This window comes from Salmo salar, chromosome ssa13 (assembly GCF_905237065.1).
Source record: "Salmo salar chromosome ssa13, Ssal_v3.1, whole genome shotgun sequence".
Lineage (NCBI taxonomy): Eukaryota > Metazoa > Chordata > Actinopteri > Salmoniformes > Salmonidae > Salmo > Salmo salar.
In genome coordinates this window covers 82,378,026-82,404,469 of record NC_059454.1, presented here as the reverse complement: position 1 = coordinate 82,404,469, position 26,444 = coordinate 82,378,026, and the positions used below count along the sequence as shown (strand labels likewise).

At 44.3% G+C, this 26,444-nt stretch overlaps 1 protein-coding gene across 1 annotated transcript; it reads left to right on the top strand.

The window, feature by feature from the left end:
* The first annotated feature begins 2,837 nt into the window (after positions 1-2,837).
* Positions 2,838-18,735, top strand: LOC106567885 (insulin receptor substrate 1-B-like). Its single transcript, XM_014137742.2, has 3 exons — positions 2,838-3,427; positions 5,167-8,478; positions 18,482-18,735. Exons 1-3 carry the CDS (start codon positions 3,067-3,069, stop codon positions 18,487-18,489), a joined length of 3,681 nt encoding a protein of 1,226 aa, XP_013993217.2. The 5' UTR covers positions 2,838-3,066; the 3' UTR covers positions 18,490-18,735.
* Positions 18,736-26,444: the final 7,709 nt, after the last annotated feature.

The window sequence follows — 26,444 nt, the reverse complement described above, 5'->3', positions numbered from 1 at the left end:
TGATTGATAGACGAGACGGATGATGATGAGCAATTGATGTTGTTGTTGCTGCTACAGTAGTAGGCCTAAGGTTATTGTTATCATTTTCCATTTTCTTCCATTTCCTTACTCCTTGCCTAATGTTAACACGTATATTAGCAGTGGTGGAAAAATTATCAAATTGTCATAGTTGAGTAAAATTAAAGATACTTTAATAGAAAATGACTCAAGTAAAAGTGAAAGTCAGCCAGTAAAATCCTACTAAAAGTATTTGGTTTTAAATATACTTAAGTATAAAAAGTAAATGTAATTGCTAAAATGTCCTTAAGAATCAAAAGTAAAAGTATAAATCATTTCAAATTCTTTATTCAGCAAACCAGACGGCAGCATTTTATGTTACATTTTGTATTTACGGATAGCCAGGGGCACGCTCCAACACTCTTGATAAGTGTGAATTAGACCATTTTCCTGTCCTGCTAAGCATTCAAAATGTATCAAGTACTTTTGGGTGTCAGAGAAAATATATGGAGTAAAGAATACATAATTTTCTTCGGGAATGTAGTGAAGTAAAAGTTGTCAAAAAATGTAAATAGTAAAGTGAAGTACAGATACACCCCCCCCCCCCAAATATGTTTACTTAAGTACTTTACACCACTGTATTTTAGTGATTGCAAAGATGAGAGCAGAATTTCCTATGATATTAATTTGAATTCCTATAATTTAGCAATTCTTAAGGTGAAAGGAGAATGGAATTCCAAAGAGTCAACAGGCCTCTCACTTGCAGCCACACAATGACACAGATTATTGTCACGGTTGTTGGGATAGACGGACCAAGGCGCAGCGTGATTCGAGTTCCACATCTTTTATTAGTGAAACTTAAACAAAACAATAAACAAACAACGACCGTGAACTAACAGAGCACTCAACAAAACAATATCCCACAACCCAGGTGGGAACAATGGAGAACTTAAGTATGATCCCCAATTAGAGACAACGAACATCAGCTGCCTCTAATTGGGAACCATACCAAGAGCACCAACATAGAAATGAAAAAACTAGAACACCCTCTAGTCACGCCCTGACCTACAACACCATAGAGAACCAAGGGCTCTCTATGGTCAGGGCGTGACAATCATTTAGAGCTGTTCAGACCGAGCGGTAAAAAAGCCTACAGACAGGGGTGTCAAACTCATTCCATTAATGGCCAAGTACTGTCTGGTTTTTGTTTTTTCCTTTCAATGAAGACCTAGTAGACAACCAGGTGAGGGGAGTTATTTAGTAATTAGTGATCTTATTCATCAATCAAGAACAAGGGAGTAGCGAAAACCCATAGACACTCGGCCCTCCGTGGGGAAAAATGTAAGTCTATGGAAGGGGGTGAGCCCCAAGAGCCTCCTAGGTTTTGTATTGAAGTCATTGTACCCAGTGGAGGACAGAAGCTAGCTGTCTTCCGGCTATACCATGGTGCTACCCTACAGAGTGCTGCTGAGGCTACTGTAGACTATTTTTGCAAAACAGTGTGTTTTAATTAATGATTTGGTGATGTGAATATATTTAGTATAGTTCTATCTGAAAATGATAACTTTTTTAATGTTTCACTGTTTTTATTTTTATGAAATTCACAGAGGATGGTCCTCACCTTGCTCCTCCAAGAAGCCTCCATTGATAGACAAACAAAACAAAACAAACAAAATAGGGGAAACACTGACATTTATTAAGATAATTAAATTATTGCAGGGACATGTGGTGTGGGAGAGCCATTGTCTTTACACTGTACCACTCAGAGGGGGGTATATGATGTAGACATCCTGGAGGTAGTGTGGGAGACATCTCTTATTAAAGAGAGGTTTGTATTTAGATCGTTCTCTTTACACTACCCAAGTATCTCTCCTGGACATAGTTTGTGTCTTCAAAAGTTATGTGGTGTAAAGAGGCCCTTAGCCTGTTGGACCTCTGGGTGTGAAAACTCTGGCATGGTGCTGAATTGTTGACCGCAGCCCTGTCCACGGACGTGGTGCTGAAGAGCTGACCGCAGAGGTGTTCATCCTCATGGTGCTGAAGCGTTGACCGCACCGCTGTTAACATTTATGACGTTGAAAAACTGACGTGGCGCTGTTCACGGCCGTGGGTGCTGAATCAGCATCAATCTTTTTGCGTTCAGCGCTGACTACCGTGCAGGCTGCTTGATGCATAGCCCACAGAATGTGCAAAACCCATACAAACCCATACAAGGAGTGACCAACAGGTGTCGCAAACGCTCCGATGAAAACATGATTGGATAAATCTGTCAATGGTCAGAAGGGATTCCGCATTGAATATTAAAAAAATGTTAGGTATAGAAATGGAATGATATGGCTCACAAAAATATAATCCGTAGATGTCTGGTCTTATTTTCTCTTTTTGACTAGTTAAGAGGTTTATTTCTGTAAGTACATATAACGGCTAAATTGAACATAACTTAGCCTAATTGGCTAACTTATGGATATTTATTGATCAGTCAATCGATGGTAAAACATGCGATCACTGGCTTGTGATAGCCTAAATAAACTAGCCAATATTTGTTTTCTTAGTAGGCCTACAGTAAACAAGAACCCGAGATCCTGTATTTTATGATAATTAACCTTAACTGAACGTAATGTCCTTTCAGTTTTGCCCCACTATCAATCTCAAGACCCAAACAGTCATTTGACTGACGTTTCAATAAAAGTGTGCAGCAGATGAACATGCATAGAGGAGCATCAATGTGACAGTCAATGCAGAGTAGTAGTAGGCCAGGCTACAGTAAACAGACTGAGTAGGAGTGGGCATAATACTCCAGCAAGCAGCATAGGCTGGCTATAGGGAGCAGTGCAGGCGTCACTCGCCGCATGTGCCAGTCTATGTGTGCTCGCAGACGGGGGAAAATGTTGATTTATAGAAATAACACATGTTCAAATTAGCTCGGTTTTTCTGAACGCACGCGCGTTGGATGCTTCACTATATGGATACGATGAGAAGGAAAATAGTAATGTGGCTATAATAAATTAATAGCCTGCTCGTTTTAGTGGGGGTGATTTTAAGCAAGCAAAACAAGAGACCTGCCTAGTAATGGAGAACCAGGCTGCGGAGCTGCTACAGCAGCAGCAGAGCTACGAGGACGTTCGGAAAAGCGGGTATCTCCGCAAGCAGAAATCTATGCACCGGCGATTCTTCGTTTTGAGAGATGCATCGGAACAGGGCCCTGCCCGACTAGAATATTATGAGAATGAGAAGAAATTCCAAAGCAAGTCACCTGTCCCGAAAAAAGCTCTGAATCTGGAGACTTGCTTCAACATCAACAAGCGGGCGGATTCCAAGAACAAGCACATGATAGTGATATATACCCGCGGGGAGAGCTTTGCCATTGCAGCTGACAGTGAGGAGGTCCAGAATGAATGGTACCAGGCCATGCTGGACCTTCAGTGGAAATGTAAGGCATAGTACAAGGGTTTACTATACATGCTCAATTCTCCCCTTGCGCGTTTAGTCTGCATGGGCCAATGTTGGTCTAGCCATTCTGGATTGACATCCATTTGACATTTACATCTGTAACGCGACATCATGTTAATGTATCCTTTATAGCCCATCACACGTGTCATGCTCTTTGTAGTATATAGTACATTGAATACAGAATATTGCTATTAGTAATCAACATATAGGCCTATCCTATGAGCAGGTGCATAGCAGTTCAAATGGGGTGGTGGACCACTGCTGCATGCCCTCTGTCTCAGCAGTATAATAACCATAATAATAATGTTTTTCATCATTTTAATTTTCCTGCAGGTTAGCCTACAACATTATTGCAAACGTGCATGAACCAGCATATGGAATATTTGTATTCTTATTCGCGACCAAATAGGCTGCAGGACGCCATCATTCATAGCGCATAGTCTAGGCTACTGCAGAGGATGCAGCCGAGTAGTCCGCTGTATGTTTTTATTTTTCTACACACAACTCTGCACGTCGTGCGCATAACCTACATTTCTGTGCTATGGCGTTGGCTGGCATGGGGGAGAGCCGCAGCATCTCCGTGTTTTCATTTGGAAACGGGGTTCTATTCGTTTCCGTCGTGTTTACAGTAGGTTGTTATGCTGTGACACTAACTCCCTCTGCTATCGTTTCAGTAGTAATATGATATAAAAAATCATAATAATGATTGTAATAATGTGGCACATCATTTCCTCAACATTACGTTTGTCTTTATTGTAAGGGTGTAGTTATTGTATTTTCTATTTATATAGGCATATGTAATTGGGTCATTCCACTAATTGGGTACCTTTTAAGTAGTGTAACTTGGTCCCAAAAACGTTTGATTTCACCTAATTTTAACATCGTCAAAGAGCACATGTTCAACTTAATAAGAAACACGTTTTTTCCATCTCAAGAGGTTAAATATAAAAAAGTGACTATAGTAAGTGCCTATTAAGTGCCAAACAAATCAACAGGGTTGACTGTAACAGGGTTTACATGTCAATTGAAAACGTAAAAGGCACTCATTTCGTGGAACAACCCAATTTAAGATACAGTATAGAGAACAAGGCTATACTAACACATATGTTGGTTTCTTGAGTGGAGCATGAATGTTGTTAGATGAAACATATCTGGAGTTACAATGTGATTGTCAGTAATAACATTGTAATAACCTGTAATTAGAGTATTGACACCTTGTAGGTTATAAAGATTGATAATTTTCATGACTATAAACAGTCTTTATTGCACCAACCCAATAATGTTAAAGAAATGGTTTTGAAAAATATGCCTTATTCACACAATATTAAATGTCACTCCACCACATGCTCTTAACCATCATGCAGTGTTTTTGTTATATGATACTGTCTTCAAATATAGTTTTTTATGAATGCATTCATGCAACAACACCTGCCTGCATGAATAATGGGGCTAGTAATGTGTCTCTCACATGGACAGCGATTTTTAAGCCAGTTAGGGTGCGGTGTTCCTAAATGTGCTGTATGTGCTACAACTGACGTTCCTTCTGACCTTTGATAATATAGGAATGTTGTATACAATATTTTGGTCTCCTGTCTGTCAACCGTCGTAATGTTCTGTCTCTCTGTGTTTGTCTCTCTCTGTCTCTACAATGTATATCTCTTTGCATAGTTTTTTGTCTTGCCGTGTATTGATATGTGTCTTTGTTGTGATTCTCTGCAGGTAAAAGCCCAGAGAACTGTGGCAGTGGTGGGGAGTGTGGACTCCCCTCTCCTCCAGGCCCAGCTTTTAAGGAGGTGTGGCAGGTCAAGGTGTGGCCTAAAGGGCTTGGCCAGGCCAGAAACCTAGTGGGCATCTACCGGCTGTGCCTGACCGACAAGACGGTCAACTTCGTCAAGCTCAACTCTGACATGGCCACTGTGGTCCTACAGCTGATGAATGTGCGTCGCTGCGGCCACTCTGAGAACTTCTTCTTCATCGAAGTGGGCCGCTCGGCCATGACGGGGCCTGGGGAGTTCTGGATGCAGGTGGAGGACTCGGTGGTGGCCCAGAACATGCACGAGACCCTGCTGGAGGCCATGAAGGCTCTGAGTGAGGAGTTCCGCCAGCGCAGTAAGTCCCAGTCTGTGGGAGCTACAGCTGGAGGTGGCACCGCCTCCAACCCCATCAGTGTCCCCACCCGCCGCCACCACCCCAACCTACCCCCCAGCCAGGTGGGCTTCGGCAGACGATCCCGGACCGAGACCCCTGGAGCAGGCGGGGCCAGCTGCACCAGCACTTCACCCACACCACGCAACGGGTTCCCCAGGGCGCGTACAGCCAGCATCGGGGGAAGGATGGAGGAGGGTGGAGGTGGAGCCAGGGGGGCATGGGCAAGTTCCAGTCCCAGCCTGAATGGATCCTGTTCCACTACACCCACCCTGAGACCCAAGCCCACAAGAGCTCCAACCCCAGCTAAGATCACTCTCAGCCTGGCCCGCTACAGCCCCAACCCAGCCCCCTCCCCAGCCCCAAGCCTCTCTTCCAGCTCTGGTCATGGCTCAGAGTGTGGACTAGTCGGAGGGGCAATGGGAAATGTAGCGATCTGCTCTTACACCCGTGTCCCTCAAAGAGTCTCTGTGTCGGGCTCCCCTAGTGACTATGGCTCCTCAGACGAGTATGGCTCTAGCCCAGGAGAGCACTCCCTGCTTGTCCCCAGTCTGCCAGGAGGGTCCCATGGGGGGATGGGACACCATGCTCATGGAGAGAGCTCTTCCAGCTACATAGTGATGGGCCAGAGAGAGAGCCTCCCTGGGTCCAATCAGCGTCCTCAGGGCCGCAGGATGCTGCGACGCTCCTCCAGCAGGGAGTGTGAGGCAGAGCGCAGACTCCTCAGCAAGAGGGCCTCCCTGCCCCTGGCTGCCCACGAACGCCTGGCCCCTCATAGGAAAGAGGAAGAGGATGAGGACGAAGAGTATGCTGTCATGTCGCGGAGTATTAGCAGGGATGCCTTTGTGTCACAACGTGGATCAGGGGGCTCGGCAGCAGGGGGCTCGGCAGTGGCGGTCGTGGTTGGGGAGACCCGGGCGAGGGCTGATGGGGTCCGAGGAGAGGTGGGAGGAGGAGGAGGGGCACCAGTGGACAGTGGCTACATGGCCATGTTACCCGGAGTGACGGCTTCTCCTGTTTCTCTCTCTCTGTCTGTGGCCGTGTCTGACGTCGGTGCCAAACCTGGGGCTGATGATGAGTACATGGCCATGACTCCCAACAATAGTGTGTCTCCCCCCCAGCACATCTGCCTGCCTATCTCAGAGGGCTACATGGTCATGTCCCCCAACAGCAGCTGCTCCCCAGACTTGCATGGAATGGCCATGTGGGGGAGCAGGGGCAGCATGGAGAGCCGAGCTGGCAGTGACTACATGAACATGTCTCCTATCAGCATCCGCTCAGCTTGCAGCACACCCCCCTCCCAACCTGAACAGAACCAGTTACAACCCAAGATGGTCTACTCCTACTTTTCTCTGCCACGATCCTACAAACACACACTCTCCACACGCTTCGAAGATGACTTAGATCAAGGGAAAAGGAAGGAGAGGGGTCATCACGACCATGACGGTCCTGGAAATCGAGGTGGACAAGTGGGCTACAGCAAGAGGGACACAGCCACAGTTGGCCCTGCAGGAGGCTGTCAACTCTCCCTCTCCTCTTCCTCCTTCTCTTCCAGCTCAGCTAGCAGTGAGAGCCTGGATGATAGGCCCAAATCAGTGGCAACAGGGGGAGGGCTACAACTAACAAGAACAGGGCCAGGGTTCAGGAATGGCGGGTTCAGGAATGGGGGAGCACGCTCAAAGGACGGATCCTACCAGCAAAAACGTGCATCGCATGGCCCAGGGGGACAGCAGATGAAGCCTCGTCCCCTCAGTGTGTCTGTGGACATGTCTAAAGCTAACACTTTGCCAAGGGTTAAGGAGAATCTCCTTCCCACAGTGCCTCAGAGCCCTGGGGATTATGTCAGCATTGTGTTCAGGGGTGGTGACGTGGGGTGTAGGAGAGGAGACCAGTGGGGGCCAGAGCATGGACTGTCAGTGACCCATGGAACCCAGAGGCCCCTGCACTGTCCAGCCCTCTGCCACAGTGGCTCCACCAACCTCCCCCGCAGCTTCTCTGTACCTCTGGCCACCCCCGCTGCCTTGGCTGCCTCTGCTGAGTACGTCAACATGGACTTGGGGATGGGGAACTCCCCTTGCCCATCCCCCCGGAGCCCTGTTAAATCACCTTTCAGCCTGCCCCCAGCCATCGCCCCGAAGCCCCGAGTTTTGGCCCGTAGTAGGCCCTCTCCTAGGGCAGCAGAGGGCAATGTAGGTGGGCATTGGGCGGCAGTACCAACAGACTTACCCACGTCATATACAGACTACACAGAGATGGCCTTCAGCATGGGTTCAGGGTCTAACCCTGCAGCGCCTGCCATGCACGCTGCCCAAAAATCATCAATGGAGCAGGAACCAGGCTTGGTCTTTCCCTCAGAAAAGTCCTATTCATCTCCTGCCCAGAACCAAAGCAGCAGGCTGGCCAGAGACAGGGTTGACAGGGGCGACCAACTGGGACGGAGACGCCACTGCTCTGAGACCTTCATCATGACTCCTCCCTCTCTCCCCTTCCACCTGTCCTCCTCAGGCTCCTTGTTCTTGGAGAGTGCCCAGGCAGCATCGCCTCATCGGCACGGAGGGCTAGAGGGGGGTTCACCGTGGGAGAATGCACAGGCAGCTATGTCTCAATGTGCCATTCCTGCTGCACCCGCAGCCCAGGCTTCATCCTCTGGGTCTGCTGTACAAGGCCTTAACTATATTGATCTGGACCTGGACATTAAGGACAGCTCTCAGACTGGACTGGAGGGGGGAGCCACCGTCCCCCACAACGTCTTCACATCCGTCCACAGTGGGGCAGTTGGGGGAGGCATGACTGGTTTGGGGAACAACCCTGGCTATGCCAGTATTGATTTCTGCAAATCAGAGGAGTTGAGAGCACATCATCAGAGCAGCAGGAAAGATGGAAAAGGTAAAGGTACTAAACACCTGTTTTCTATCTGTTTTATCACCAAATGCACACCGAAATGGGCATGTTAGCTATCAAAAATATGATCAGTAGTAGAAATCTTTGTTGTTCTGTGTGATGGAATACATTTCTGGCACACAATTGCTTCAGGGTTGAGGTGTTGGCTGGCCTCCTAAAATGACTGCTGCCTCCCTTGAGTTGAAAAATACATCTTATTTCACCATCAGAGTTTGCAAGGGTATTTACACATGTACAGTTGAAGTCGGAAGTTTACATACACTTAGATTGGTGTCATTAAAACTCGTTTTTCAACCACTCCACAAATTTCTTGTTAACAAACTATAGTTTTGGCAAGTCGGTCAGGACATCTACTTTGTGCATGACACAAGTAATTTTTCCAACAATTGTTTACAGACAGATTATTTCACTTATCATTCACTGTATCACAATTCCAGTGAGTCAGACGTTTACATACACTAAGTTGATTGTGCAACTGAACATGGGGACAAAGATCGTACTTTTTGGAGATATGTCCTCTGGTCTGATGAAACAAATATAGAACTGTTTTGCCATAATGACCATCGTTATGTTTGGAGGAAAAAGGGGGAGGCTTGCAAGCAGAAGAACACCATCCCAACCGTGAAGCACAGGGGTGGCTGCATCATGTTGTGGGGGTGCTTTGCTGCAGGAGGGACTGGTGCACTTCACAAAATAGATGGCATCATGAGGCAGGAAAATTATGTGGATATATTGAAGCAACATCTCAAGACATCCGTCAGGAAGTTAAAGCTTGGTCGCAAATGGGTCTTCCAAATGGACAATGACCCCAAGCATACTTCCAAAGTTGTGGCAAAATGGCTTAAGGACAACAAAGTCAAGGTATTGGAGTGGCCATCACAAAGCTCTGACCTCAATCCTATAGAAAACTTGTGGGCAGAACTGAAAAAGCATGTGCGAGCATGAAGGGCTACAAACCTGACTCAGTTACACCAGCTTTGACAGGAGGAATGGGCCAAAATTCCTTCAGCTTGTTGTGGGAAGCTTGTGGAAGGCTACCCAAAAAGTTTGACCCAAGTTAAACAATTTAAAGGCAATGCTACCCAATACTAATTGAGTGTATGTAAACGTCTGGCCCACTGGGAATGTGATGAAAAAAATAACAGCAGAAATAAATCATTCTCTCTACTATTATTCTGACATTTCACAATCTTAAAATAAAGTGGTGATCCTAACTGACCTAAGACAGGGAATTTTGACTAGGATTAAATGTCAGGAATTGTGAAAACTGAGTTTAAACGTATTTGGCTAAGGTGTGTGTAAACGTCCGACTTCAACTGTAACACCAACACCCCTTCACAAACGACCTCAAACTAACCCTGTCACCTTTTTGTCCATCTCTGAGAGGTTGTCGAGACCAGTGGTTCCCAAACTTTTTATAGTCCCGTACCCCTTCAAACATTTAACCTCCAGCTGCATACCCCCTCTAGCACCAGGGTCAGCGCATTCTCAAATTTTGTTTTTTGCCATCATTGTAAGCCTTCCACACACACACACACTATACGATACATTTATTTAACATAAGAATAAGTGTGAGTTTTTGTCACAACCCGGCTCGTGGGAAATGACAAAGAGCTCCTATAGGACCAGGGCACAGATAATAACATAATAATAATCAATAATTTTGCTCTTTATTTAACCATCTTACATATAAAACCTTATTTGTTCATTGAAAATTGTGAATAACTCACCACAGGTTAATGAGAAGGGTGTGCTTGAAAGGATGCACATAATTCCACAATGTTGGGTCGTATTGGAGAGAGTCTCCGTCTTAAATCATTTTCCACACACAGTCTGTGCCTGTATTTAGTTGTCATGCTGGTGAGGGCCAAGAATCCACTCTCACATAGGTACGTGGTTGCAAAGGGCATCAGTGTCTTAACAGCGCGATTTGCCAAGGCAGGATACTCTGAGCGCAGCCCAATCCAGAAATCTGGAAGTGACTTCTGATTAAGTTCAATTTTCACAGAACCGCCTGTTGCAATTTCGATGAGGCTCTCTTGTTCAGATATCGGTAAGTGGACTGGAGGCAGGGCATGAAAGGGATAATGAATCCAGTTGTTTGTGTCATCCGTTTCGGGAAAGTACCTGCGCAATTGCGCACCCAACTCACTCAGGGGCTTCGCTATGTCACATTTGACATTGTTCGTAAGCTTGAGTTCATTTGCACACAAAGAATCATACATTTCCATCATACAGTGATGGAAAGACCTGTGAGTTGTCCTTGTTAATGCAGACAGAGAAGAGCTCCAACTTCTTAATCATAGCCTCAATTTTGTCCCGCACACTGAATATAGTTGCAGAGAGTCCCTGTAATCCTAGATTCAGATCATACAGGCGAGAAAAAAACACCCAGATAGGTCAGTCATGTGAGAAACTCGTCATCATGTCAGACATGTGAAAATTATGGTCAGTAAAGAAAACTTTAAGCTCGTCTCTCAATTAAAAAAAAAACGTGTCAATACTTTGCCCCTTGATAACCAGCGCACTTCTGTATGTTGTAAAAGCATTACATTGTCGCTGCCCATATCATTACATAGTGCAGAAAATACACAAGAATTCAGGGGCCTTGCTTTAACAAAGTTAACAATTTTCACTGTAGTGTCCAAAACGTCTTTCAAGCTGTCAGGCATTCCCTTGGCAGCAAGAGCCTCTCGGTGGATGCTGCAGTACCCAAGTGGCGTCGGGAGCAACTGCTTGCAAACGTGTTACCACTATGTCTCCCTGTCATGGCTTTTGCACCATCAGTACAGATATCAACATGAGCAGCAGCTACGTTTGGCTACATACGGACCGTTAGTGTAATGGTTAATGTGATTGGATGTTAATTATTTGACTAGCCTACCTGTATATGACATTGTGTTGTTATTTCGCTGAACACTAGATGGTTTAATTTTATTTTTGGCAATGAAACGAGGCTACTCAGGTGAGAAAAAAACCTCACACAAATGTATAGCCCCGTTGGAAAATATAAATCGGCTGTTTGAAAATATGAAAAAAAGTGTGTGTATATATATATATATAGGATCTGAGTGGCACTCAACTACTATTTAGCATTATTAACATTAGTTGCCTTTTAACACAGCAGAGGTTGTCGTTTGTAAACTAGGACTGTTTTAGTTTATACAACTTGATAAAGGCTGACCCTGGCCCCACCACTCCTGGATTACACAGGGATTAGATTGGGGAAGGGGAGACAAATACACACCAGGTTTACCTCCCCATTCATTCTAACCAAATCCAATGAAGGAATTCTTAATTCTGGAGAAACGCACACAAAAAAGTTTAAGAGTTAATGTTTTGTTGTAACCCTTACACTCTTAGCTGTTTTTCACGAGGATTGCCTTTATAAAAGCTTTTGTTACTGTTGTAAGGACACCATTTTCTATTACTGCTGGTGTAATTAATGAATACTTCTCAGGTCAAGGAGAGCCTTTGGGTGATGCACTGTAAGCCGTGTATAAAGAACTGAAGTGGAATACAGGTTAGGTTACATGATATCATCCTTTAGCATTCTTCAATCGGATGACTGAAGTTGAACCATAAACTATGACGTCTGGTGGTCAGCAGGCTGTACATATAACCATGCCCTGACCAGTGTCAGTGGTCTTCATTACCTGTGGTAGAGATTGTTTGCTGTCAGTGTATGTCAAACGATTACTCATGAGCCCTGTGTCAGCAGCATTTACACAGAGTGTTACAGAGCCTCGAGAAAGGAGCCAGATATTTTGGGTTCTTTGATTTTGCTTACGTCAAAGGAAGTCTTATTCCCTTTGTTTCCTTAGTTATGCCAATGGAAGTGTTGTTGTTTTCACTCTGCTCCCCCCTCTATTCTCCTCTCCTCCCTATTGCCCAGTTCTACTGAGCATATTCTCTCTTTTTAATTTCCTCCTTGTTGTGAAACCATTTCCTAAACCCCAAGGTGCTTATCCTTCAGTGTGTGATTGAACAGCCCAGTCAGCTCTTGTGTGGTAACAACAATCACCAAGCATAAAGTGGTTACTCCTCTTAGAGCAATGTTCAGTTTCTCACCCAGCCAGATACACTTGATTTATGGATCTTTGTTTTTGCCCTAGAGCGTTCAGCCATGTCTGATGTGTACATTGGCTTCCCGTCTGTGAGAAGTGTTGAGCTGCCTTCCAGGCTGAGATTTGTATAGCTGCCTGCCAGGCTCAGGGTTGTCTATAGAGAGTCTCTCGTAATCACAAGTGGGCGTTCAGAGAGTGAAGCCAATTGATTTGTCTACTGGTAATGAGCCATTTCAGATGGGTGGAGGTGGAGGGGTCAGGATTGTGGCCAGGTGTTTGTGTTGATGTGTGGGTGGCTTGTTGGCTTTAGGCTTTTACATGGCAAACGCTGTAGGATGTTGTGTGTGTGTGTGTGTGTGTGTGTGTGTGTGTGTGTGTGTGTGTGTGTGTGTGTGTGTGTGTGTGTGTGTGTGTGTGTGTGTGTGTGTATTTAGAAATGTGTGTTACATAGAAATGGAAGCCAGAGTGTATTTATATGATCCAATGACTGGAGAATTTAGGTTTATCAAAGGGAACAAAACTGCATTGCAATGGAGGATGATGCAAGAGGTGAGAGAGGTTTATGGGTTAACATTGTCATCTGTCTCCACTCTGGTTGAAGGTATACATTCAATGGCCAGTTTATTAGGTACACCCATCTAGAACCTGGTCAGACGCCCCTTTGCCTCCAGAACATCCTGAATTCTTCGGGGCATTGGTCACGTGTGGCTCAGTTGGTAGAGCATGGTGTTTGCAACGCCAGGGTTGTGGGTTCAATTCCCACGGGGTGACCAGTATGGAAAAAGAAAATGTATGAAATGTATGCATTCACTACTGTAAGTCGCTCTGGATAAGAGCGTCTGCTAAATGACTTAAATGTAAATGTTGGTTCAATGCTAACTAGATTGCATCATGCAGTTGCTGAAGATTAGATGGTGGTGGCCTCCCGAGAGCCGCAACGGTTTAAGGCATTGCATTGCAGTGCTTGAGGCGTCACTACAACCCTGTGTTCAATCCCAGGCTGTGTCACAGCCGGCTGTGACCGGGAGACCCATGAGGCAGCGCACAATTGGCCCAGTGTCAGGGGAGGGTTTGGCCGGCCGGGATTCCCTTGTCCCATCGTGCTCTAGCGACTCCTTGTGGCGGGTTGGGCGCTTGCCAGCAGACTTCAGTCACCAGCTGGATGGTGTTTCCTCCGACACATTGGTGCGGCTGGCTTCCAGGTTAAGCGAGCAGTATGTCAAGAAGCAGTGCGGTTTGGCAGAGTCATGTTTCGGAGGACTCATGACTCTTGATCTTCGCCTCGCCCGAGTCCGTAGGGGAGTTGCAGCGATGGGACAAGACTGTAAAATACCAATTGGATATCACAAAAAAGGGGTAAAAAGTACACAAAAAAATGTATTTAAAAAAATGGAATAGATGGTGGTACATTTATGCTGTGAACTGCCCGTTCCATCTCATCCCAAAGATGCTCTATTGCGTTGAGGTCTGGGGACTGTGCAGGCTGCTTAAGTAAACTAAATTTGCTGTCATGTTTCAGGCAATGTTTTTCCACTCCTCAATTGTCCAGTCTTGGTGATCACATGTCCACTAGAGCTGCTTCTTCTTGTTTTTAGCTGATAAGAGTGGAACCCGGTGTGGTCGTCTGCTGCAATAGCCCATCCATGACAAGGAAAGGAAAAGGGGGATACCTAGTCAGTTGTATGACTGAAGGATCAATGAGTTGTGCATTCCAAGATGCCGTTCTGCACACCATTGTTGTACTGTGTTGTTAGTCGTATGTTTGTGATCCGCCTGTTATGCGCGATTCTTGCCATTCTCCTTCGACCTCTCACGAACGAGCTGTTTTCGCCCACAGGACTGCCGCAGACTGGATGTTTTTTGTTTGTTGCACCATTCTCTGTAAACCTTAGACACTGTCTTGCATGAAAAGCGCAGGAGGGTGGCTGTTTCTGAGAAACTAGATCGACAATCATACCACACTCAAAGTCACTTAGGTCACTCGTTTTGCCTATTTTAACATTCAATCAAACAGTAACTGAATGCTTCAATGCCTGTCTGCCTGCTTTATATAGCAAGCCACGGCAACGTGACTCACTGTCTATAGGATAAATACATTTTCGTGAACAGGGTGGTGTACCAATAAACTGGCCTGTGAGTGTAAATAGGGAGGGATGAATGTTTTTGAGTTAGTTGTGGATGTTGAAATATTGAGTTTTTATGGGAACAGAATGCAGATTCTTTGTTAACAGACAAAATATGAGCGAGAGAATGGAGCTGAGAACTCTTGAGAAGGGAGGTACGGAGGAAGAAGAAGGCCTTGTTCCAGCTCTTTACAACAGTGCTTGTGTTGAGAGTTCCAGCACTGTCTAAGGTCACTATACAAACAGTAATGTAACAGTGGAGGAGGCAGATGGGGCTGTTGAGCAGAACAGAACAGAACCACTCCAACTTGAGGTTGATTCATCAGGTCTTTTGTATTTTTTATTTATTTATTTATTTCACCTTTATTTAACCAGGTAGGCTAGTTGAGAACAAGTTCTCGTTTGCAACTGCGACCTGACCAAGATAAAGCATAGCAATTCGACACATACAACAACACAGAGTTACACATGGAATAAACAAAACATACAGTCAATAATACAGTAGAACAAAACAAAACAAAAAGTCTATATGCAGTGAGTGCAAATGAGGTAAGTTAAGGCAATAAATAGGCCATGGTGGTGAAGTAATTACAATATAGCAATTAAACACTGGAATGGTAGATGTGCAGAAGATGAATGTGCAAGTAGAGATACTGGGGTGCAAAGGAGCAAGATAAATAAATAAATACAATATGGGGATGAGGTAGGTAGATGGATGGGCTGTTTACAGATGGGCTATGTATAGGTGCAGTGATCTGTGAGCTGCTCTGACAGCTGGTGAGTTAGTGAGGGTTAGTTAGTGAGTTAGTGAGGGAGATATGAGTCTCCAGCTTCAGAGATTTTTGCAGTTCGTTCCAGTCATTGGCAGCAGAGAACTGGAAGGAAAGACGACCAAAGGAGGAATTGGCTTTGGGGGTGACCAGTGAGATATACCTGCTGGAGCGCGTGCTATGAGTGGGTGCTGCTATGGTGACCAGTGAGCTGAGATAAGGCGGGGCTTTACCTAGCAGAGACTTGTAGATAACGTGTAGCCAGTGGGTTTGGCGACGAGTATGAAGCGAGGGCCAACCAACGAGAGCGTACAGGTTGCAATGGTGGGTAGTGTATGGGTCTTTGGTGACGAAATGGATGGCACTGTGATAGACTGCATCCAGTTTGTTGAGTAGAGTGTTGGAGGCTATTTTATAGATGACATCACCGAAGTTGAGGATTGGTAGGATGGTCAGTTTTACGAGGGTATGTTTGGCAGCATGAGTGAAGGATGCTTTGTTGCAATGTAGGAAGCCGATTCTAGATTTAATTTTGGATTGAAGATGCTTAATGTGAGTCTGGAAGGAGAGTTTACAGTCTAACCAGACACCCAGGTATTTGTAGTTGTCCACATATTCTAAGTCAGAGCCGTCCAGAGTAGTGATGCTGGACGGGCGAGCAGGTGCAGGCAGCGATCGATTGAATAGCATGCATTTAGTTTTACTTGCGTTTAAGAGCAGTTGGAGGCCACGGAAGGAGAGTTGTATGGCATTGAAGCTCGTCTGGAGGTTAGTTAACACAGTGTCCAAAGAGGGGCCAGAAGTATACAGAATGGTGTCGTCTGCGTAGAGGTGGATCAGAGAATCACCAGCAGCAAGAGCAACATCATTGATGTATATAGAGAAGAGAGTCGGCCCGAGAATGGAACCCTTGGACACACATATAGAGACTGCCAGAGGTCCGGACAACAGGCCCTCCGATTTGACACACTGAACTCTATCAGAGAAGTAGTTGGTAACCAGGCGAGGCAATCATTTGAGAAATCAAGGCTGTCGAGTCTGCCAATAAGAATGTTGTGATTGACAGAGTCGAAAGCCTTGGCCAGGTCGATGAATACGGCTGCACAGTAATGTCTCTTATCGATGGCGGTTATGATGACGTTTAGGACCTTGAGCGTGGCTGAGGTGCACCCATGACCAGCTCTGAAACCAGACTGCATAGCGGAGAAGGTACGGTGGGATTCGAAATGGTCGGTAATCTGTTTGTTAACTTGACTTTCGAAAACCTTAGAAAGACAGGGTAGGATAGATATAGGTCTGTAGCAGTTTGGGTCTAGAGTGTCACCCACTTTGAAGAGGGGGATGACCGTGGCAGCTTTCCAATCTTTGGGAATCTCAGACGATACGAAATAGAGGTTGAACAGGCTAGTAATATGCAACAATTTCGGCAGATAATTTTAGAAAGAGAGGGTCCAGATTGTCTAGCCCGGCTGATTTGTATGGGTCTAGATTTTGCATCTCTTTCAAAACATCAGCTATCTGTATTTGGGTGAAGGAGAAATAGTGGGGGCTTTGGCGGGTTGCTGTGGAGGGTGCCGGGCAGTTGACCGGGGTAGGGGTAGCCAGGTGGAAAGCATGGTCAGCCGTAGAGAAATGCTTATTGAAATTCTCAATTATAGTGGATTTGTCGGTGGTAACAGCCTAGCCTAGCCTCAGAGCAGTGGGCAGCTGGGAGGAGGTGCTCTTATTCTCCATGGACTTTACAGTGTCCCAGAACTGTACGTGCTTCCTGTGATGTAGAAGTGTAGTGGGGGACCGTAGGCTACTCATGGTGGTGGAGGCCCAATGCCATGCTTATAAACCTCTTTGAAAACTGTTTCTTCAGACTTGACAAAAAATTATATTCAAAAGAATTCAGGATTATTTGATTTGACCACATTATAAGGAGTCCGCTGTTTTTTGTTGGCTCATATTTAGTGTAGCAGGAGTGGAATGTGTTGTGTTGTTGTTGCCACGACTGAAGCAATGCCCAAGAATGCAAAGCGCCCCTTGTTTTGTGATTGGGCTTAGTGTTTACTCCCCTTTGCCGTCTTTGGATCCACTGCTTCCTTGTCCCCAAGCTGGTTGTTCTCAAGCAGAACCCTGATATCCTTCTGTTCTACTCTCCAGTGATGCTCAGGACCCTCTGTGGTGTATTGGAAACCTTATTATTCAGAATAACCAATCATATTAATTCCAAAGAGGGTTATGGTTTTAATTAACTAATAGTAATTGGGTTACTGCCCTCCAAAGATTGTGATTGGCTAATGAGAGGCAAGGGAGGGGGTCACCTGGGAAGGCAGTAGGGTTATTAGTAGGGCTGAAGCAGCAAAGAGTGATGGCTTCCTGTGTGAACGTGAAATAAACGTATTCCGTTGTTTTACAATTAGCGAAGTCTTGGAGTCATCAGTAAAGAACCCAGCATCTAAGATGCAACGCCATCCACTCAAACACTTCCATGTGAGATCATTAATCACAATGGTCCTATGAATTCTCTTTTCTCCCTGAATTTTCTGTTGTACTTCATGCAGTTTGTGTGTCAATTAAAACGGCATTGTTTAAGTGATACACTCAGAGATGCAATGTTATTTTAGCTTTCATAACCCATGTTTTTGTAATGCTGAAAACAAGACAAAAATATAATTATTTGATGCAGCTTTCAAACATGTCACATAATGAAATGGGTGGGGGGAAGGGAGAGGGAGGGGGGGATTCAGTCTAGCTCACTCTCAAACAGACTGAATAGGAGACAGACAAAGGAGTCTCCCAGTGGCATTGTTAATGACCTGTGTACAGACAGCAAGGAAAACAAAAAACAAAATCTATTGATTGACATTACAGTTATGTACGCGTGTGAGACAGATCGAGACAAAGAAAGAGATCTCCTTCTTTCGGGCGTCTCAACCATTTTCCCATTAGGCTTCTGAGGTGATTGTAAATCCTAGACCTCTCCTTGACGGTACTGTTATAATGTTTGTTGACACCTAGATTTATTCTTCCTTTCTTTCAGAATGTTAATGATACGTCTTCATGTGGACATTACTCCTGGGATTGAGCAGCACTGTCCAACACTCCTCATTTCTAACCATGGTGGGGTTGGTGGCCAACAGCATGTTTCTCACTGGAAGAGGAGTAACAGAGGTGAAGATAGACCTATCAAATCATCATTAACTATTTGTCATCCTATCCAGTTGTTGCTATCCAATACTAATGTGTGCCAAAAAACTGCTGGTTATAACCAACACGACATGGTTATTTGAGGTAGAAAAATCTAGCCAATCAAGAGTGATTACAGCAACTCCAACCAACAACAAGGATTTAATGATACTTTGTTTCTTTTTCCAAAACATAAACTTCATGGAAATGGTTATAAAAATGTGAAATAGTATAAAGGTACATACAGAAAAAAATATAGTATACATATGTTAATGAAAGCTACAAAAATATAGAAATATATATATTATACTTTTTAAAAAGTGCCTAATTTTTTGAGTGTAGCCATTTTTACACAGGGAATCTTGAACTGATCTGTTAGAAGGGAAAATATGTTTGTCTTGAATATAATTTTGTTAAGAATATTGTGAATACTGTATGTTGAAAATGACAGAAAATGTAATATAAAGTTATATAGTAAGAATAATCAAACTGCCTTACCGTGTTTGTGAAAGTGCTAAAAGAATAGCCTCTATTTACTTTATGCTGTGCCTCATGCTTCAGTCACAATGAAGGCTCTCGTTCCCTCACTTTCCTGTCTGAACCCTACAAGCTGGATCTCAGCCAAAAACCAATGCTGCATAAAGACAACCACAACACACACACACACACACACACACACACACACACACACACACACACACACACACACACACACACACACACACACACACACACACACACACACACACACACACACACACACACACACACACACACACACACACACACACACACACACACACAATAGTCCTACATGTGGTCCAGCTGAGTAGATGAGGTTGATAGTAGTCACATTTACTGCTAAGATACTTGTGTTTGCCAGAACATTATTACACTAACAGGCTGAGAATGGGATTGGATGTCTTATCAATATGATTAAAGATTCCTGTACGGCATGTGTGTGTGCATGCAAGAGCAAGAGCATGATTAGAGTGGAGATGGTGGATATCAATTAATTATGATATTTCCAGACCACATTATGGCTTCCCACAGCCTGTCAATTACCAACAGGGTAACTTTTATTTATTTCATAATAATATTCATCCCTTAATCACTTGCTTGTTAAAGGGGCAATCTGCTGTTGCTACATCCATTTTTGGACTTATAAATTGATGATATGTGCCCACTGATTCTTAAAGAATTTAACTTATAAATGCCTCATGAGCTTCGTTCCTCTGTCGTATCCCATCAGAACCCCAAATATAAGCTTGTTTTACTCCAACGTTTGTAAACAAAGTAAATGTAAGTGAACAAAACATGGTTAATACAATAATTTTGATATCATGGATGGCCAGTCCTTGCATCCATAGCTCTATCTGTGAATTTGAGAGGAGTGGTTACATTTCTCCAGCCCCATCCCTCAGTTTTTTTTATTACTGAAACAGGGAAAACTCTTTGTTTCACCTGCTAAATGCTGCTTTAAGGTTCCCTCCCTCTATATAACCACAGAAAATTATGATCATATCACACACACGTCCCATGTAACCTGGTCCCAGATCTGTTTGTGCTTTCTTTCCAACTCCGAATGACCATAGGAGCTGGCACGATAGTACAAACAGATCAGGCACCAGGCTACGTCTTCTGTGTATCCGAAAAGACACTCAAGTGCCTGTGTTCTTTGGTGTCCTCACATTCTACCGGTTACCCTCACTCATTCTCACTAGGTCACTAGGTCCCCATTCCCTTATATTTCCCTACCCCTCCTGTACCAGTTAGATTCTCTTGCAGAAAAACTATTGGTATTTTTGATGTGGTTGTTCAGTTTTATGAAATCACTTTAGTGATTTGAACATAGCCCCCCCATTTCTGCCAGTGTCTTGTGCTTTAATGCAGAGAAATTTAGTGCCAAAATCCTGTATTACATAGACCAATGGATTACTCATACAGGCTAATGGCATTGCTTAATGTGACTTTTATAATATGGCTTTCTTTCTTCTTCCCTTCTTCTCTTAAAATTATTCTTCTTAATTGGGGATTTTCATTAGTGAGTTTCTCTTACCTCATAATCATGTCTAAAGACTCTGAACAGACGTAACAGTTGGTCTTAAGCCCCCCAGGGCTGTCTGAGAAGGGTTCAGGATCACACCTTAACTTCCACAGGGCTGTCTGAGAAGGGTTCAGGATCACACCTTAACTTCCACAGGGCTGTCTGAGAAGGGTTCAGGATCACACCTTAACTTCCACAGGGCTGTCTGTGAAGGGTTCAGGATCACACCTTAACTTCCACAGGGCTGTCTGAGAAGGGTTCAGGATCACACCTTAACTTCCACAGGGCTGTCTGAGAAGGGTTCAGGATCACACCTTAACTTCCCCAGGGCTGTCTGAGAAGGGTTCAGGATCACACCTTAACTTCCACAGGGCTGTCTGAGAAGGGTTCAGGATCACACCTTAACTTCCCCAGGGCTGTCTGAGAAGGGTTCAGGATCACACCTTAACTTCCACAGGGCTGTCTGTGAAGGGTTCAGGATCACAGCTTAACTTCCACAGGGCTGTCTGAGAAGGGTTCAGGATCACACCTTAACTTCCACAGGGCTGTCTGTGAAGGGTTCAGGATCACACCTTAACTTCCACAGGGCTGTCTGAGAAGGGTTCAGGATCACACCTTAACTTCCCCACATGTTGCTTCACTTAACCACCGTAGCTATGGAAAAGTCCAATCAAGAGCTTTGCATTTTACTGGGTATCGTTTTACCTCTCATTTTTTTGTGCTGTCTTTTAATGCCTTATTATTTTCTATATTAACTCTCACATGATACAACAGCTGTATAAAGGCGCTTTGCATTCTAGAATAAACAGAATTCTGTCAAGTCTGAATATTCTTTGTTTGGTGAACTGCAGAGATGTGTTCTCTGTGGCTGTAGTGTGTTCAGCATAACGCGATACAAAGTAATGTAGAGATGAGACATATACTGAGACCCCTCACGATATCAAAATACATGCCAATAGTTGTGGGAAAAGGGTATGATATGTACAATCATGGTAATAATTCCTATTACCAAGGAGAGAGCTGTATACTTATTTCAATGCTATTAATAATACAATGACTGACAATGATGTATAATGTATTGTAAAGAGGAGAAGGAGCAGGATCTATGGGTATGTACAGTATTCTGTGTATAAGGGAGTAGGCTTCAGGGGAGGGATATGGGCATGGGGTTCATGAAAATGTTATGGAAAAGATTTCTATTCAAAACAGAATAATTCTGATGAGTCTTGCCTGTGGTGTAAACAATGTCACTTTGTTTCTTGGAAAAACTGAGAAATGAAATAGAAAGAACAAACTTTATTGTGTGTCATGTCTGTTTCCTAGATCAATGACAATGTTATTCAGATCGAATTCATTAGAGCCACTAAAGTGGTGCAACGTGTCAACAAACAAACCAGCCAGTCTAGACTGTAATAAGCCATCAGTGAGCCGGCTGAAATAAGGATAAGCCTGGGGGACAGAGGGGTGCTGGTTGGCTGTACGTGTGTATTATGCTAGTCTTCCTGAACACAGACAGTCACAGTCATCCCTACTGTATGCAACTTCATGACATCAGAGACTTCTGAATCCTCACAACATACACACTGGTTGGTAAGGACTGTGTAAGGGTTGGGATGCACATATACACAGCTTTAGTCTATTTTTTATTTGCTAAATGTTTTACTTTTTAACTCTGCATTGCTGGGAAAAAGGGCTCGTAAGTAAGCATTTCACAGTAAAGTCTATACCTGTTGTATTCGGCGCATGTGACAAATAAAATTAGATATGATTCGATTTTTATTTATTCCCAAACCTACAGGATAATAACACTTTATCTGAGTGGAAATTGAAATGTGATTAAGCATCAGATATAAACAGTGAGGAGATTACCTATTAATCATAAACACAGGACTTTGACACGTCTGGTTACTTTAAAATTGAACAAAGAGTGAAATAATAGTTTTTTTTCTTGTGAACACAGATTGTAGGCCTATTATGGACGAAGTTATCCAATAGGAAAAACAAGACCAGGAGATATACAGTATATATAATATAACTCATGTTGCTGTTTCAGCTCTGAGGCCTTTCTCAATACCAATCACAAAGTGAAAATGACAAAGTTTGTTACGGATAAACTAACTTGACTCAATGTTGAGACATTACAGTTATATTTCTGCATAGACCCAAAGCATCTGGGTTTGGATTAAAATAAACATGTTCATTAGTTTGCAATGAGACGTGTTGGGATGTAAAACTCTGATGTTTCTGCCACATTCTGTGGTGCTTCAGCCATCATTTGAATGGTGATGAGAAGCCTAGCAAGCTTTTCGTTTTATCCACAGGTCAGTGATTTCTTCTGCATGTAGAGAAAACATGTGTGTAGGCATGTTTTATTCATGGTTTCTTGTCAACAGTATTTTTGCCTCGTGTGCAGACTTTATTGAATCTTCATGAATACATATAGCGCCATCTAGCGTACACTGACACAAGCAGTTACTTGCAATGCACGGTAGATTGAAGACATATAACTACCCAAAGCAGGACATTTTATATTTGGACAATTTTTTAAAACTTTTCTTTAAAATTCAAGGAAAATCTGATATCCTCCCTGAATGGAATGCGTTGGATCTCATTGATTTCCAGTTACATGTTGTGGAGAGGCCTTCCTCTGACACACCCACCCCTGACTATTCCTTTCATCCAGGTTAATTGGGCGCTGGGATTCCCAGTCAGGAGGCCACATTCAGCCGCATATTTAGCATCCTCCTGAGGAGGATCAAACAAAGGTTATAAAGGAACTTATTAGGAAACATTTTCTTAAAAGGCCCAGTGCAGTCAAAAACATGATTTGTATATACACTGCTCAAAAAAATAAAGGGAACACTAAAATAACACATCCTAGATCTGAATGAATGAAATAATGTTATTAAATACTTTTTTCTTTACATAGTTGAATGTGCTGACAACAAAATCACACAAAAATAATCAATGGAAATCCAATTTATCAACCCATGGAGGTCTGGATTTGGAGTCACACTCAAAATTAAAGTGGAAAACCACACTACAGGCTGATCCAACTTTGATGTAATGTCCTTAAAACAAGTCAAAATGAGGCTCAGTAGTGTGTGTGGCCTCCACGTGCCTGTATGACCTCCCTACAACGCCTGGGCATGCTCCTGATGAGGTGGCGGATGGTCTCCTGAGGGATCTCCTCCCAGACCTGGACTAAAGCATCTGCCAACTCCTGGACAATCTGTGGTGCAACGTGGCGTTGGTGGATGGAGCGAGACATGATGTCCCAGATGTGCTCAATTGGATTCAGGTCTGGGGAATGGGCGGGCCAGTCCATAGCATCAATGCCTTCCTCTTGCAGGAACTGCTGACACACTCCAGCCACATGAGGTCTAGCATTGTCTTGCATTAGGAGGAACCCGAGGGCCAACCGCACCAGCATATGGTCTCACAAGGGGTCTGAGGATCTCATCTCAGTACCTAATGGCAGTCAGGCTACCTCTGGCGAGCACATGGAGGGCTACCCCCACCTGTGGACGTCGGGCCCTCATACCACCCTCATGGAGTCTGTTTCTGACCGTTTGAGCAGACACATGCACATTTGTGGCCTGCTGGAGGTCATTTTGCAGGGCTCTGGCAGTGCTCCTCCTGCTCCTCCTTGCACAAAGGCGGAGGTAGCGGTCCTGCTGCTGGGTTGTTGCCCTCCTATGGCCTCTTCCACGTCTCCTGATGTACTGGCCTGTCTCCTGGTAGCGCCTCCATGCTCTGGACACTACGCTGACAGACACAGCAAACCTTCTTGCCACAGTTCGCATTGATGTGCCATCCTGGATGAGCTGCACTACCTGAGCCACTTGTGTGGGTTGTAGACTCTGTCTCATGCTACCACTAGAGTGAAAGCACCGCCAGCATTCAAAAGTGACCAAATCATCAGCCAGGAAGCATAGGAACTGAGAAGTGGTCTGTGGTCACCACCTGCAGAACCACTCCTTTATTGGGGGTGTCTTGCTAATTGCCTATAATTTCCACCTGTTGTCTATTCCATTTGCACAACAGCATGTGAAATTTATTGTCAATCAGTGTTGCTTCCTAAGTGGACAGTTTGATTTCACAGAAGTGTGATTGACTTGGAGTTACATTGTGTTGTTTAAGTGTTCCCTTTATTTTTTTGAGCAGTGTATATTTCCACACTATGAGGTTGGAATAATACTGTGAAAACATAAAATTATGATAATTCCCTTTTAGTGTAAAAGCTGTTTGAAAAGACCGACTGAAATTTCAGCCTGTTTTGGTGGAATGGAGTTTGGCCTGCCTGGTGACAACACCAGGCAGACATTTGTAATAGACCAATAAAAAAGAGAGTTCCAAATCTTTGTGCCAATAACAGATAGTTTTTAGTTTTCCCCTCCCAACTCAGACCACTCACAGACAGACCTCAAACAATCTTGCTTGAGAAGTTGCTCTTTGCTAAGAAGCTATTTTTGTTTATTTTTGACAATTTTAAGTGAAAACAATCACAGTATGGTACTACTTAATTAGATTTTTAGATAATGAAAAAAATGAAAAAAATATATAAAAGCATGACATGAAATAGAATAACTTATGGAGGATATCCGCTTTTCTACCTTCTTAAACATTTCATGGAATTTGTTGTAATGCATTGCTTGGAAATATGGTTGAGATCTTTACCATAAAAGAAGACAGCTGGTGAACTCTCTTTAGTATTCATCATTTGTTTTCATATTACAATGGCACTCATGCTGATTCAAATCTATAGCAGAAGAGAGTAATGATTCACTGCAGTAAATAACTGACACCACCTAACCCTTGTTTATTTCATACAAATGGGACAGCGCCCTCTATTGTATAAAAGGTTAAAACAAATATATGGGTAAACAACAACATCAATAAAACTATGTGTGGGCCCCATAGCCTCATAACATACACCAAACCAGATTGTGTGTGCATACGTGCGTGCATGCTTGCGCTCGGACAGCCAGTTACAATGTCCCCACCACCGCTCTACCCCTCCATCCCTCCAGCTCCTCCAGCTCCACCCTCCATCCCTCCATCCCTCCAGCTCCTCCATTCCTCCAGCTCCTCCACCCTCCATCCCTCCAGCTCCTCTACTCTCCACCCTCCACCATCATCCCTCCATCCCTTCAGCTTCTCCATCCCTTTAGCTCCTCCAGCTCCTCCACCCTCCACCTTCCATCCCTCCAGCTCCTCCAGCTCCTCCACCCTCCATCCCTCCATCCCTCCAGCTCCTCCATTCCTCCACCCTCCATCCCTCCATCCCTCCAGCTCCTCTATCCCTCCAGCTCCTCCACTCTCCACCCTCCACCATCATCCCTCCATCCCTCCAGCTCCTCCATCCTCCAGCTCCTCCACCCTCCATCCCTCCAGCTCCTCCACTCTCCACCCTCCACCATCATCCCTCCATCCCTCCAGCTCCTCCATCCCTCTAGCTCCTCCAGCTCCTCCACCCTCCACCCTCGCAGCTGCATTGATTAGCTGATGTTCCAAACCACTAATTAGGTAATTTAGAAAAATCTGCTCTCGCTGTCCATTGATGTTAAAGTGATGTCACAATGTCTGATAGCCTTACCCCTTGTCTCTCTAAAACCACACTTCCCTCCCTCAAGCCCCTATTGTCTTGTCTCTCAGCCTCACCACTGTCTCTTTCCTATTATTGGCCTCATTCTGTATCAAAACCCCTATCACTCCATCCTAGCCCTTCTCATCACCAATGTGCTACTGTTAGGTGTGCTACACATTA